We start from the raw sequence: 16,508 nt of genomic DNA, 5'->3' as shown, positions 1-16,508 counted from the left end.
GGCCAGGGAGACGACAACTAAATATGGCATAGTTTGACAAATAAATAATTTAAAAAATTGAGCACTAGATAGTTTAATAATTAAAGCTTTAACTATTACATAAAGTATTCTTGAGTTTCTTTGATTTGGAGGATAATTCCTTATGTTAATGAGTTAATTCTTTCTCAAGATCATGAGGAAAAGTTTAACATCATATTATGGATATACCAATTCTTCCTCCTTCTGTGGTACATTATTAGTACTCGAAGTACCTATTTCTACATTATTTTCTTGAGTTAGGGAGGGAGGTAAATGCAGGGGCTAAACATGAATTATACACCTTCTATTTTTTTTTAAATGCATCACTTTGATTTTTGCACTATTCACATACCATGGTTAACTTAATTTTTTCACCTCTATAAAATAAATAAATATTATTGTACAATATATCATTAGATTAGTCATATTGTCTGTTTCATAATATAATTTTGTTACAATTTTTACTAATAGATAATAAAATATATTAATGGTCAAAGTTGCATCTCAGCAAATGTGCCGGTCAAACTGATGCAAATAAAAAAAAACAGAGGGAGTAGAAGATTGGGTTTTTTTTTTTTTTTTGTCTTGCACTGTTGAATTACTAGCACTATATGAGTGATGATAGGACATGATTAGAAATCTTGTCAATGATCAAGTTATCAAATCAACAACACACATACTCACTTTGCTTCCTACCATACTTACCGAATGATTAGGAATTATTTGACTTCGAAGTAAGTTAATAAGAACAAAATGTGCCAAGTTTAGTGCAAAAGTACAAACAAACAGAAAATGACTTTGCTACTTTTGTATAGAATAAGATAAGATGTGATATTAAAACAAAATTTAATAAAGATTTATTTATCATATTATACTCCGTAATATTGTATGGCCTGCCTCATTAATAATTAAAATTAAACTTTCCGTGAACTCAGCAATGTTGGACCCACGATCCAATCGACCGTTTAATTCATAATTATGACCGTTACAAACCCCAAAAATTCAAAAATTTAAAAAGCCAACATTGACCACCCCATTATTTTACTATTTCCACACTCATTTTTATCCTAAAAGTAGAAAAACTAGCAACTTTGGTGTGTCATAAGCAAAAAAGGAAGTGCACATAACACTTTAATCCTTGCACATTTCAAATTCAACCATTTACAGCCGTCCATGACCCACCAACCAACGGCTCAGATCACTCCCAAACTTTCTCTCACCAAAACTCACATAATCTTGAACATGCTCCCCTCTTTCTAATTCAATCCCTCTAAAATTTCCTCTCTTCTTCCCCAATAACCCGAAAAAACCCGAAAAGATTCGAGCTTTTGACGATTTTTACATTTTGGTTAGCAAGAAGATCAAAAGGGTATGTTTAAATTGTGACAAGAAAAGGTTATAACAGTTAAAGAAATGCCAGTTTCTACAAGATCTCAGATTTTTAATACAGAAGATGAAAATGGAGGATCATCAACAACAACAACAGTAACAGAGCAAACAGAGAATAGTAAAATGGCGCATGCTTTGAGAAACCCTCATCATGGTTTGAAAGAGAAGTTGAAGAGTTTAACTCTTTTGTATGAGCAGCAAAAATCATCCTCAATTGTTTCTAAAAATCATAATTTCAAACCCCAAGATCAGAAATTTCCTCCAATTCCAGCTCTTGATCGAAATGGGTCAATGAAAATTGAAGAAATTGATTCAAGAAAGCAGAAATTTCCTCAAATCCCACCTCAAAATCGACCCGATTCATCGAAAAAAGAAGAAAAGGAAGTAATTACAGCATCAATACCACCTGCAACAACTGAAAAAAGTCCAGTTATGAAAGAAAATTCAATGCCTAATGCAACAGTGACAAAAACTTATGTTATACCCCAATCCCCAAATTCAGCATTGGATGATGCTAAGGAGAATGCTGTGGCAGCCAATGGGGATCGAATAGTCGGGTTTACGTGCCCTCGAAAGGCGCCTGTTTCGAGCACGGTGGCAAGGAAATTGTCACTGGGATCGCAAATGGAGACAAGAAGGGAAAGAAAATTGTCATTAGGCCAAGAAATGGATCCCCTGTTTCAAAAACAGAGTAATAGTAGAAATAGCAGGATTTTGGTGTTTGTTAGGCTTAGGCCTATGATGAGAAGAGAGAAAGAAACCGGGTGTCGAAGCTGTGTAAGGATAATCAATCGCCGAGATGTTTATTTGACCGAATTCGCTTCGGATAACAATGATTATCTTAGGTTGAAGAGATTGAGGGGAAGACATTTCACTTTTGATGCTTCTTTTCCTGAGTCAGCTTCTCAGCTGGATGTTTATTCAACTACGTGAGTTTTCATCATTAATTATTTAATTTTTATTTCAATTTCATATGAATTCTTGATGATTTTGATGTTTTGGTTGGTTTTGAATCCATTTGTTTGCTATTTTTATTTTAATTTCTTGTTTTTCCTCCAATGTTAGAAGTCTTTGATGTTAACTTGTCAACAACTTGCTAACAAGTGTTAGTTTTTAATTTAGTTTGTTCAATTTGATGATTACATAATTAGAAAGAAATTGTCTTTGTTATCAACGTGCTCCCAATTTGGTTTGGTTAAATTAAGTAATAGTTTAATATTAGCAAAGTTAATGTAATCATAGATTAATTTATATAGTTAGAGTATTATTTTGACCAATTATGGAATAATAATATCTATAACACAATGAGTAAAAGTGAATGTAAGAGTAAAATGAAGCACTAGTACTTAGATTACTTGCTACAATGTTTATGAGAGTTGGTACTCACATATTAAAGTCTTAGGATATGTACTAAGAAAGCACATTTACACAAGGTTGTTGCTTTAGGATGTCAATCAGCAAAAAGAGTGGAAAATTTTTGCAGCATGAAATTTGAAACCTTAAAATTGTTGCAATTCCAGAACAGCAGATCTAGTCGAAGCTGTGTTGCAAGGGAGGAATGGATCAGTGTTTTGTTACGGTGCTACAGGAGCCGGAAAAACGTATACTATGCTCGGAACAGTAGAGAGTCCAGGGGTAATGGTGTTGGCAATCAAGGACTTATTTACCAAGATTAGGCAGAGAAGTTATGATGGTAATCATGTGGTACAACTATCTTACTTGGAGGTTTATAATGAGACTGTCAGAGATTTACTGTCTCCTGGTAGACCTTTGGTTCTTAGAGAAGATAAACAGGTAATTTTCTTCTGTGTTTCTGTTGTTGCATACTTCATGCATTGTTTCGGCCTAATGTATTATGTTCTCTTGTTTAAACTTTAGGGAATCATAGCAGCTGGGTTATCACAGTATAGAGCCTATTCTACAGATGAGGTGAGTCTTTTTCTTGCTAATAGCTTTCATGCTTCTTACCAAGTGATTGAGACATTACTAAATTGTGTTTGAATGTGACAGGTAATGGCATTACTTCTTCAAGGAAACAAGAATAGGACTACTGAACCAACTCGAGCTAACGAGACATCTTCCAGATCCCATGCTATATTGCAGGTACTTTTGCCTTTTCAGCTTCTTCTTGCTTTGCTTTGTTGAAAAATGCTGATTGAAACTTATATGAACTTAGTGGAACTCATACTAAAGCTGTATATTGATAATAGGGTAGCCTTATCTGAACTTAGTTTTCCTAATTGTGAGGATGTTATATTGGAAAATGATCAATTAAGTTCCTATTTTGTGGGATACAAATTCTACTACTAGTAACTTGAAGAAATCAATGACATTATGAGCTGCATTGTTCAGGTTACAATTGAATATCGAACAAGAGATGCTTCGTTGAATGTAACCAATCGCATAGGGAAGCTATCCTTGATCGATTTAGCAGGCTCAGAGAGAGCCCTAGCTACAGATCAGAGAACACTGAGATCAGTAGAAGGTGCCAACATTAACCGTTCACTTCTTGCACTTAGCAGCTGCATCAATGCCCTTGTAGAAGGAAAGAAGCACATACCATACCGAAATTCCAAGCTCACTCAACTTCTCAAGGACTCTTTAGGTGGAGCTTGTAACACGGTTATGATTGCAAATATCAGCCCTAACAACCTTACTTTTGGTGAAACACAAAATACCCTTCATTGGGCTGATCGAGCCAAGGAAATTCAGAACAAGGTACTCAGATTAACACTTCAATGCATCAGACAGACTATTTTAAACATTACTGCCTCTATTTTCTTTGCTATTAAGAGAGTGCTTGTACCTTCTTGGATATGAAAGTGTACATACAGTCTAATAAAACGATATATGTACTCGTAAATGAGCATCATGAATCAGAATATGCAATAGAAATTAAGTATATTTCCTGATTTGTGCTGTATGATTTACAGGGATATGAAACGAATGAAGAGCTGGTACAATCTGATGCTGATCAGGCTAAACTGCTACTCGAAGTACAGAAGGAAAACCGGGAACTTCGAGTACAACTAGCAAGGCAACAGCAGAAGCTATTAAGTGTTCAAGCTCAATCCTTAGCTGCTAATGCCTCACCAACTCCTCCTTCTGTTAGGTCTATTCTTACTCCTCCATCGAACAAGCAAAGGTCTAGGACTCCATTGCGAACAACACCAGAACCAAACAAAAAGAAGGAATCTGAAGAAGCTGTGAGGGAACTACAGTTGGTGGTGAAAACATTAGAGGGAGAGATGGAAAGATTGAAGAGAGATCATGCATTGCAACTAAAGAAAAAGGATGAAAAAATTAGGGAGCTAACTGCGAAATTATCCAAAGGGGTGAGACCGAGAGATGAAGGATTGAAAAGCATAGTCACTAGATCAAGCTTAAGGTCAAAGGAAGCAAACACAGGAGAGGTAAAAACTTCTAGTCATAGGTTTTTGTCTCCTGCACCAGCGGCTAAGAAAAGGAGTTTTTGGGACATAACAACAGCTAATAGTCCTTCAGTCACTACCGCAAATGGTAGAAAAACAAGAAGCCATGTTAATGCTGATCCTACTGCTCAACCTTCCATGCTTCTTCAGGTATTGTTATTCAAATCTCCTGAAGAATAATATAAGAAATTATGTAGCTTAGAAGAACAGAATTCTCAACATACACTAGCAAATCTGTGCTAACTTGCAGAAAACCAACACCTGCATTCAACTTTTCATCAAAAAAACAAAAAAATCTCCAGGTTTATCAGATGGTTTAATTACTTTTTCAACTAAAGCTATGGTCAACATATATACAAACCATATCCAAGCTAATCTGATAAAATTACCTCCCACATTCAACTTTTAATTTAGCTTCCAAATTCTCCTTTTTCGAAACTTCAATAACCTTTAAAAGGAATGTTTTATTATAACAAGAAAGAATTTGCAAAATTTTCCTGGATTTATTTTTCTGTGTACTAGTTTTTTTCTTTATTCTGCCACTGATGCAGCTTAAACATCCATGTATCTGGTCTGTGTTGATCCTTGGACTGCACATCATCAATTACAATCATACAGCCAGGTTTTGCTCGGCAAAGGCTTAGTCCCTACAGGCAGTGACAGCAAACAAAGAGAACATGATGTACAGGAAAGGCGCGCCTTACTGATCTCAAGGTCAGATCAAGAATACATTCAGCTGGCAATCTGTTAGGTCTTGGTTCAAACCAGAAGAAAGAAAAGTCCTCAGTTTGCCTGCTGCTTCTGTTTTCTTTTTCGACCATGCTCAAAGGAAGAAAACAAACGAACGAACATACACAAACAGGCCCGGCTAGAGAAGGAGCTATATCGAATCATGTGAGTGGTTCAGCAATACATGAAGCCATTGCTTTAGAGAATTCCTGAAAAGAACACTATCATTTTTTCATTCTTTTTTATTATGAAAATTTGTTATGGTTTTCTCCTATGTCAATGGCTTCTATATAAATTGTACTAGAATTATGGTTGAACTTTCTTGTTGTGCTACCATGTCCATTTACAGGACAGTCACTTTGAAATGACAGTAGGATAGAATAAAACTACTACTGTAGAGGTTTTTTTTTTTTTTTTTTTTTTTTTTTTTTGATTTGATAAAGTTATGTAAGATTCTTTATTATGAGATGTTGAAGCAAAATGAAAAGTAATTTTCTGAAGCTCTTTGTTTGAAATAAAGCAGTCGCTCCAAATGGCTCTAGGTCTCATGCGAAGACAACAAGAAAATCATTTACAAAAAGTGTGTAATTTTGTTTCAAGAACAACAAAGGTTGAAGGGTAATTCAATCAATAGTTACCTCTTTTCCTTATAACGGTAAGTCATGAGATCAAACCTCATTAGAATGGTGAGATCGGACAATGTTAGGATACAAAAAATTTACCTTGTTAAAATCGTAAAATATTTCAAATTTAGTGAGGGATGCTAAAAGATGAAAACATGAAAGAATTTTTACACTTAATGTTAGATAATATAAACTCCTTAGATTGGAGTGTTACCATTGATTCATATATATAGGGTTACAAAGGTGAGTCCTAATCAAGTTAGGAAATCTCAAAAGATATTTATCGAAATATTCAAAAACAATATCCTTCTATACAAAATATTATCTAGAATATTTATCATATTCTATCACACCCCTACAGTCATAGCGGGAGGAGGATGTACGCTGAGACTGGATCTGAATTTCAAAAATAGCTGTCGAGGTAGGCCTTTTGTGAAGATGTTTACAAACTGATAACGAGATGGAACGTGCAACACCCGTACATGCCCCAACGCCACCTTTTCTCGAACAAAATGAATGTCCATTTCGATGTGCTTAGTGCGTTGGTGCTGTACGGGATTATGAGATAAATAGATTGCGCTGACATTATCACAATAAACAACGGTGGCCTGGCGAAGAGGACAATGTAACTCCAACAGAAGATTACGAAGCCAACATGCCTCGACAACTACATTTGCGACGCCTCTATATTCTGCCTCTGCACTTGATTTTGAAAGAGTAGGCTAACGCTTAGAAGACCATGAAATGAGATTGTCCCCTAGAAAGCAATAATAACCCGAAGTCGACCGACGAGTGTCTGGACACCCGCCCCAGTCTGCATCAGTATAAGTGATCAAGTTCATGGATGATGAAGGATATAGATGTAACCCGTGATCAATGGAGCCCTGAATGTAACGCAGAATGCGTTTCAATGCATCATAATAATGAGCCTGTCTGGGGTCATGCATGAATAAACAGACCTGCTGAACTGCATAGGTTATGTCAGGGCAAGTAAAAGTGAGGTATTGTAATGCACTTGCAAGACTACGATAAAGTGTTGAATCATCAAATTTAGGCCCTGTCTCTACACTAAGCTTGGATTGAGTATCCACTGGAGTCGCCGCAGGTTTACAACTAGCCATGCCTGCGCGCTCTGAAATTTCCTGTGCATATTTCTGCTGAGATAGAAACAGATATGAAGGAGTATGAGTAACAGCAATGCCCAAAAAGTAATTTAAAGGACCTAAATCGGTCATCAAAAATCCTGTACGTAAGTGAGAGATGATGCGCTCACGTAACAAATTTGAAGATATAACCAACACAATATCATCAATATATAATAGCAAATATGCCATATCTTTCCCATGTCGGAAAATGAATAATGAATTGTCACTTTTAGCAATGACAAACCCCATCTGCAAAAGATAGTTAGCAAAAAGCTGATACTAAGCCCGGGGAGCTTGTTTTAGACCATATAGAGCCTTGCGTAGCCTGCACACATAGCATGGAAACCTCTTGTCAACAAACCCGGGGGGTTGATGCATATACACACACTCATTCAAATTACCATGCAAAAAGGAATTTTTCACATCAAGTTGGTGAATAGACCACTTACGAGCCATAGCCAAACTCAAAACTGTGCGTATGGTGGCCGATTTTTAAACCACCGGACTGAAAGTTTCATCACAGTCAACACCTTCGACCTGAGACTTTCCATCACAAACTAAACGAGCTTTGTGTCTTTCAAGATCACCATTAGCATTCAACTTATGACGGAATAACCACATGCAATTAACAATGGTCACCCCCGTAGGCCTAGGAACCAATTCCCATGTCCCTATTTCAATTAAAGCACTATATTCATCACGCATCGCAACATTCCAATTTGGATCGGAAAGGGCTTGTTTGTGATTTTTCGGGAGAGGGGATAGGTAAGTCACGTGTGTGGGGGTGGTCATAGTGAAACCAAATTTTGGATTTGGTTTAAATATCCCGTGTTTAGAGCGGATTTGCATTTGTGGGAAAGGTGGCGGTGGTCGAGTGGGTGTGAGTGGGGGGTGACCACGAAGGGGTGGTGGTGTGTAGGTGGAGGGTGGGGAGTTGGGGAGGCTAGAGTGTGCAGCAGGGGCTGGTCTGGGCTGACGCTTGGCCTAGGCTAACTGGCTGCCTGGGCAGCTTGATTTCCAGCGTGCGCTAGGTCAGCTGGTGGCCTAGGCTGAACTGATGCTTCGCCTGATAGGCTGCCAGCGTGAGTGAGGGGAAGTAGTGCAGTTCGCAGGCTGGTTGTGGCGGAATGTTGTGGGCCACAGCCCCCCTGCGGACTAGACTGCCGAGTGTGGCTTTGAGTTGCAAAAAATCGGGATAAGGGGGAAGGGTCATTGGAGCTCAAGAAATCATTATCTGAGGATTGAAATTGACTAATATTTTTATGGAAAAGTATTTTCGTCAAAAACAACGTGACGAGAGATAATGATTTTTTGAGTATTAAGATCTAAGCATCGATAACCCCTATGATCGATTGGGTAGCCTAAGAAAACACAAGGCGTTGATCGAGGTGCAAGCTTGTGTGGGATGGTTGCCGATAGATATAGGAAACAGAGACACCTAAAGACTCTAAGATGACTATAGGCCGGAATAACCCCGAAAAGGGCATGAGCCGGATTTAGTTGATTTAGAGTTTTAGTGGATAGGATGTTTGTGAGATAAGTGGCCGTTTCCAAGGCATAGTGCCAAAAAAACCGGTAGAAGAGAAGCATGAAACATTAGTGTACGTTTAGCATTATTAATAGTACGAATCATGTGTTCGGCTTTGCCATTTTGTAAAGATGTGTCAGGACATGAAAAGCGAAAAACCAAACCTTTTTTGGCACAAAATAATTTGAACGGGTCATTGTCCAATTCACGACCATGAGCAGATTGAAAGGATTTGATAGGATGTTCAAATTGAGTAAGCACATATTGCCGAAAATTAAGAAAGGTTTGATAGATTTGAAACTTGTAAATAAGAGGAATTGTCCAAACATAATAAGTATAATCATCTAAGAGAACTAAGTAGTACTTATGACCTTTTTCACTACGAATAGGAGAAGTCCATAAATCGACATGGATAATGTCAAAAGCAGAAAAAGTAGCACTATTAGAATCATAAAAAGGCAAATAAACATGTTTTCCCAACTGACAACCTACGCAATAACTATTGGAGACTTGCTCCTTATTACAATCAATATATGACTATTTTTAAAAAAGCTTAAAGTGAGTGCTCCGGGGTGTCCCAAGCGGTTGTGCCATGTGGTTGGAGACAGGGCTGTGAGAGATATGGCTAGACAGGCAGACGGTTGGGTGGTGACAGGATAAAGGTCCCCCGCACTATTGCATCTTGTTAGAATTTTCCCCCTTCGAAGATCCTTCACAGAAAAACCACTAGGGTCAAATTTTATTGACACAAAATTATCAAAAGTAAATTTTCGAACTGAAATTAAATTTTTGATAATTTGTGGAGCTAAATAGACATCACGTAAAGCAAGAGATTTATTAGCAATAGTAGAATGACCATAACCCGTTATTGGAATGTGTTGACCGTTACCCACTTGAATATAATTGTTTGTGCTTAAATTAAAAAGGGGTAAGAGATTACCAGCATTGTTGGTCATATGAGATGTGGCGCCGGAATCCATGTACCATGAAGGGTCGTAATTCTGAAACCCCATTGTAGCAAATGCGTTTCCGAGTTCGGTTGGAGTCATCGCTAAACCATACTCCGACCCTTGAGCAGCAAAAGCTTGTTGTTGAGGCTGCTGGTACGGTTGCACTGCTTGATAATATGCAGCAGGTGGGCATTGTTGGGCAGCAGGGGGGCCTGACTTGGGTGCTGATTGCTGCGAGAAAGGGTATGGGGGCTGGCCCTATTGCAGTGCAGCTGGCTGCTGATAAAAGTCGGGCTGGTTTCCCCATGGTAGTTGGCCCCAAGATGGTGGTTGCTGCTGTGGTGGCTGCTGCTAGCTCTGCCCGCGGCCACGTCCCCTGCCACGACCTCGGCCGCGCCCACAGCCATGCCCAGTCGGACTGTCGCCTCTGCTAGCCAACTGTTGTGGGGACTGTTGTTGTGACGGTGGCGCGGCGGAGGTGCTCTGACCCGAAGATGACGTTTGAGCCACAAACGATGATGCCTGCGCACTTAAATCATTGGCTCTACGCGATTCCTCTAGAAATAGGCGAGATCTTGTTGTTTCGAACGAGGGCAAGGGATCCGTCTGTTGAATTATTGCAGCCACTGTATCAAAATCGGTACCAACAAGTCTTGAGACTAATCGAATTACCAATTTTTGCTCCGACACCGGTTGTTCAACATTAGCAAGTTGATCTTTCAAATTCTTCAATTCACGACAATATGAAGAAATATCCGGAAAATTCGAGAAATGCAAGCTATTAAACTAATTTTCAAGATAGACCGCCCTAGTGGTTTTTTTATCTTGAAAAATCGCTTTGATTTTATCCCAAATTTGTTGTGCCGTTGCCCCTCTACAAAGAACGGTCTCAAGCAAATCTTTTGAAATAGTACCATATATCCAATTTTTGACAATTGAATCGAGCCTCTTCCACATATCATCAGAGAGGTCCGTAGGTTTAATTGTTTTTGGATCGATGTGATTAAGAACATTATAGGCATGACAATGACATTCAAATAATTCAACCCAATTTGAATATTGAACCTTCTCGCGTTCAAGGATAAGGGGGATTGCGTTTTTGATGTTGTTCACCCGAGAGCAGGGTGAAATTCAGAGGAAGAAGACGATGAGTCTCCGTCCTTGGTCATGCTGGCCGGATTCAAGGGTGGCTACGGGAAGAAGAGGATGGCGGCTAGGGCTAATAGGAGTTTAGAATAAAAATAAAAAATAAAAATAATAATTTGCGGAAGCAGAGGTTGGATCAAAACCTAAGCTATGATACCATGTTAGATAATATAACTCCTTAGATTGGAGTGTTTCCATTGATTCATATATATAGGGTTACAAAGGTGAGTCCTAATCAAGTTAGAGAATCTCAAAAGATATTTACCGTAATATTTATAAACTATATCCTTCTATATAAAATATTATCTAGAATATTTATCATATTCTATCACTTAAGTTGGTGAAAGGGTATAAAATAGTGTGAAAGTGCAAGAATTAAGGCTAGTTGAGTTGGTATTTCTTGGTAACACCTCAGGGCTTGTTTGGTTCACCTTATTTTTGCTTATCTGATCTGGTCTGATCAAAGCTTATTTTTTCTGATCTGATGAGTATTTACGGGTCAGATATTTTGAGAGTGAGGGGAAAGAGTAAGGGATTCCCACCCTTAAAGTAGGGCAGAGCAAAACTACCCGAAAAACCGAAAACCCAAAAAGCCGATTCGTAACCGTTTCGAAAATTAGAGTACCCGATCCGATAACCATAACGGTTCGGGTACCCGTTCCGATAATTTGTTATTGGGTATGGTTATTGGGTATCATTTTAAAATTAACGGTTACCCGATCCGATCCGATCCGATAAGCATTTTTTTTGTGTTTTTTTCCCTACTTAAATCTATTTTTTTTAAATCTAAACTCTTACTTTACTTCATAATTACTTTATAATATCAATGATTAGTAATATTATTAATAATTTGGTCAAAATCATATGATATTGTTGTTAATTAGTGGTAAATTATATCATAAGAACTACATAATTAAGTTTAATTATCATTATTGGATATCTTATTGGGTACTCGATAACCGATCCGAAAATTCAGGTACTCGAAGTCCGGGTACCCGAACTTATCAGTTCGGGTTATGGATATCACTTTTAGGGATTTTGGTTATTGGCTACCCGAACCGTTAGTACTAACGGTACATGTACCCGTCCCATGCTCACCCCTACCTTAAAGTGTCTCTAGTAGAATTGAACCTCTAATCTCAAAGTTAGAAGGTACAATCCTTACCATTATACCAAGCTTCAATAGTTGTTATTTGCTTATCTAAAAAACATTTCCTATTTGCTCAACTAATATGAACGCTAATCCTCATTTTGTAAATATTGTCATTAACACGTTAATCAAAAGCAACGTGTACTTATCCAAAAATAAAGAGTGAGAATACAACATTTTTGCTCAACTAATATGAACGCTAATCCTCATTCAGTAGACGTAGTATGTAGGCCAAGTGAAGGCCCAACTGCTTTAGAAAAATTAGTGTTATTGACTTATTGTCGTTAGTCCCATTACTTCTTGTTGTTACATCTTTCACTTCAGCTTACGAATGTATGGCCCCAAATAAGCCTCACTAGTCACTACTACCAGGCTCTTAAGGAGATCCTATTCCATGAGTGACTGTATGAGGGATTATGGGATGGCCCATGGGCGGATGGCTTAGCTTAGTTGGTTAGGACATTTCTTTCGATTTCTGAGATAATTAAGTTTCATCTTTGACAACTTCTGGCCTTGTGGGAAGTGGAAATCCCTTTTATCTTTTCCAATCGTAAAATATTTTGACTTGGTAAAATAAGACCATGATCTTAGAACCAACATTACTCGATTCAATATGAGTTCACAATTTGCTACCTAATTTTGTTAACTTGGAAAAAAAAAAAAAAAAAAAAAAAAAAAACAATTGGCAAATTAATGAGAAATTTTTTGGTTTGGGGTCATGGCTAGGTGGGGATGAATTAGGTAACACTGCTTAATGCTTAGTTCTATGGTATTCTAATGATTAGCTAATTGACTTCTTTGTTGTACTTTAAAATTAGGAAAATTAATGAGAAATTGAGATACTTATTGCTCTACTTATGTCGTTTGGTTTTTTTAATTTCCTACTCTCCTTAGTGATAACAGGCCTCATACTTAAATCTTCAAGCAGTGCTCCTAATTCATTATTTGTTGGTTATCAGCCCCCACAAATTATTATCAAATTTTTTTTTTTTTTTTTTTTTGGGACAATCATTCATACATCACAAAAGATTTAAAAAAATATATAGTCATCATTTTTTCATTTGTACATTGCATGAGATCAAAACCTATTTTGAGAATTATCTTATACTCCAACAGCTACTCGCCATCACTACTTTTTTTGAATAGAGCCATACAACTTTATTAAAATTTAAAAAATATTTGGTGGTTAGTCAAGGCCGCCACGTTCTTTTGAACTTCTAGGTAGAACAGAATATATTTCAGTAGAGCAGAATATAGCAGATATCAGCAGAGCATAACAGCACTAAAGAATAGGATCTTAATCTTACTTTAAGATATGTGAATAAGAGTTAGCATTGATTAAAACAATAATTGTCGGAAACAAAGGCCAGCCTAACAATTGTTTTTTTGCAGGCAACCAACAAGCTTTTGATCTTGGAAGAATGATGAGAAGATCATCATCAGAAATACATCCTCGATTATTGTGCAAGTTTTTGATCACTTTGGATTACTTTTTTCTCCAAAATTTAGGCCTACTCTAACACAATAGTCTCTCTTTATGTCCACTTTTCCCTACCTTTGTTTCTTTGTTTTCTTTATTTAAACTTTGCCTTGAGAAAACTCTCTACTCGAGAGAGGTTTTAGTGTTTTACATCAAATTCATCAAAGCCCTTAAATGAGGATTAATTAAGAATAACAACTTGCTAATTTAAGTGTATGAGCTTATCATAACACATACAAGTAAGTACATGATTAATTATATAAATAACAAATAACAATAGCATCCATTACCAAATTGGATCATAATATATCAAGGGATATGATTAGGAACCAACTTGGTAAAGCTATTAAGATATAATGACTTATCATTCATTCTCTCATTTTATACTTATATTTATATTGTAGATTTTTAATGGTTCAAAGAAAATGTTATCATATTTAATCAAGCTAAGCTTCTTTTATGAAATCTTCTTATTGATTACGGACTATAAGAATGAAAAACTAGATTTTAATCCCGTGCAATGCATTAAAAGTTAAATTAGGCGTTGAAATAATGATTTGATTACAAATTAAATTCTATTGTTATCCTCAATTGATGTTTAATATAAATGTTCAAAAAAGTAGGCTTGTTTGGCATCATATTTTGTTTTTAGTTATCTATTTTTTTGAAAAAAAAAAAATTGAGAAAAACGTATTTCCACTTTTCAGCTGTGAATTTTCAAAATTATCATGATTTTAATAAGCTTGTCTAATTTATGATTCATTGTATGATACATATCATATGATTTTGAAAAACCAAAAAAACAAAGCAATGCCAAACAAACCTTATGAAACAATAAATTTTTTGTAACCCTATTATATCCTCGATTAGTATTAACTTAATATTTAAAAATTCATATGAAGAGGATATCATTTTAGAGAAAAATAAATAAATTGGCCTATTTAAAATCTAATCAAGCCTTCAAGAGGCTTATCATTAGCAAAATTATTGATTCTCCATGAGAAACTATAAAATTACAAAGTCGTCCCCCTTTTATTTTTTTATTTTTTTTGCTCACTTTTGCACAGTGCACATATTTATCGAAGCTTATACAATAACTTCAATTATATATCATTTAAAAAATGATATTTGAATTGAAAACTATACATTAATAATCAAACAAAATCACATATGATAATGTTTTATTTATTTATTTATTTATTTATTTAAATTTTACATCAAATTCCATTTAACATTGGAATTTTTTAGCATTATAAATTAAACAAGAATAACAAAAAGAAAGGCATGGGGGCTAAGATTTTTTTTTTTTTGGGTCCCCTCTTCTTATCTTGAGTGTTGTACTGGTTGACATTAATATGCACTAAGTCATTAAGTATTATCATATGATCACTAATTATGTTAAAAATATGCTTTGAATCACTAATCATATTAGGTTTAAAGATTGATTTACTTTTCAAAAGATTATATAGATATATATAGATAGATCGTAGATGTACTTCCACCATATTCCATTCAATAGAAATCAATAATAATCTTAACCGCCAAACTTTAGGTCCAAAATTTGACATTGTAGTTAACTAATTGATATTGATAGAAAGATCCCTTTAATTACATAGGTCCAAAATTTGGCGTTGTAGTTAGTTAGAGAAGCGATAGTATAGCTAGCTTTGGTCCCTATTTTCCTCCAATATTCAATAGAAACTTACCCTTAACTGCCAACGGTCCAACATCCATATTTTTCTTGATCCACATATAGACAATTAGACATTTTAACTAACCTTAGTTTCACAACTAATTAAAAAAAATCACAATTAAGTTTAAACATCAGGATTAATTTTTTTTATTAACACCATTAGTGATTAGTCAAGGTTATTATATCGATCCCCAGTGAATGGAGCTTGATTTTATCGTTTTTGATTTTTTTTTTTTCAATTTTATTAAAATAAATTTTTATGCATAGACCAAGCCAAAGCCAAAAAACATTACTTTGTATTATAGTACAGTGGCGGATCCAGAAATGTGGTAATGGGGGTACAAAGTCCGGTTCGTTAAAAAATACGAAGCTTGACAAACTAAAGTTTAATTTATTTATAATGGTTTCCACCATCTTATTAGTCATTGAATGTATCCCTTACTCCTTAAATATTGTCCATAATTGAACCAAACAATTAAAAGTGAGTACAAAGTAGTATAATTAAAGGCCATACAATCACACTTTTATAAAACTCTTAAATTTTAATTTTAAGTCAACTATCCGTATAAATAAGCTAAAAAAGTATAACTAATTAAATTATACTTACTGTAATTCCTTGTCACAATAATGAACGAGTACTCAAATTGAGGCATACTACTTATTAATCAATAGCAACAAAAATATGGAAGTTTTATTCGAAGGAAAAAAAAAATTATAAGTATATTCCATTTAGCACTTATAATGCACAAATTTTTATTTAATATAATGAGAAATTATTAGACAATCATAGAATATTAATTATATATTTGAACATAGTAAGATAATAGGAGTATTAAAAATAATTGATATATTCATAGTGTTATATGTTTAAGTATGAAACATCATACTTTATAATAGTTTGAACTATTAAAATGAAGGCAATAGGTTTTCGAAAATTTAAAAAAAAAATGAAGGGCAAGAAAAAATTACTACGGTCATAGTTCAAACTATTTTCAATTAGATAACAAAAAATAAAAAAGGAAAGGAATTAAAAAAAAAAATGTACCGCAAAGCAGCTTATTCGAATTGCTGATTTCGGTAAAGTAACAAACAAAAGAGAACTGTTTTCTAAAGTAGAAAACTAGGCGGTCTCTTTTCATAAACAACGCGCCAGCTTCTTTGTTTGTTTGACAGTACCTAAGAGACCTGTTTTTTTACAGAAAACGGGTCTCTTTGATATACAGTTT

At 35.5% G+C, this 16,508-nt stretch overlaps 1 protein-coding gene across 1 annotated transcript; it reads left to right on the top strand.

The window, feature by feature from the left end:
- Window positions 1-1,327: 1,327 nt before the first annotated feature.
- Window positions 1,328-6,080, top strand: LOC145568556 (kinesin-like protein KIN-8A). Its single transcript, XM_081627980.1, has 7 exons — window positions 1,328-2,336; window positions 2,928-3,201; window positions 3,286-3,336; window positions 3,418-3,510; window positions 3,760-4,125; window positions 4,341-4,988; window positions 5,457-6,080. The coding sequence occupies exons 1-7, from the start codon at window positions 1,432-1,434 to the stop codon at window positions 5,496-5,498; spliced, it is 2,379 nt and encodes a 792-aa protein (XP_081484106.1). The 5' UTR covers window positions 1,328-1,431; the 3' UTR covers window positions 5,499-6,080.
- The last annotated feature ends 10,428 nt before the right edge of the window (window positions 6,081-16,508 follow it).

Source organism: Chenopodium album, chromosome 11, assembly GCF_948465745.1.
Source record: "Chenopodium album chromosome 11, dcCheAlbu1.1, whole genome shotgun sequence".
Taxonomy (NCBI): domain Eukaryota; kingdom Viridiplantae; phylum Streptophyta; class Magnoliopsida; order Caryophyllales; family Amaranthaceae; genus Chenopodium; species Chenopodium album.
The sequence above is the reverse complement of the archived record's forward strand: the minus strand, read 5'-3'. Positions and strand labels throughout refer to the sequence as shown.

Bases quoted from the DNA above. Each gene is read 5' to 3' on its own strand.
- LOC145568556 (XM_081627980.1), top strand. From the start codon at position 1,432: ATGCCAGTTTCTACAAGATCTCAGATTTTTAATACAGAAGATGAAAAT. The intron at 2,337-2,927 runs GTGAGTTTTCAT...TTGCAATTCCAG, and splicing joins CTGGATGTTTATTCAACTAC to AACAGCAGATCTAGTCGAAG. The intron at 3,511-3,759 runs GTACTTTTGCCT...TGCATTGTTCAG, and splicing joins GATCCCATGCTATATTGCAG to GTTACAATTGAATATCGAAC.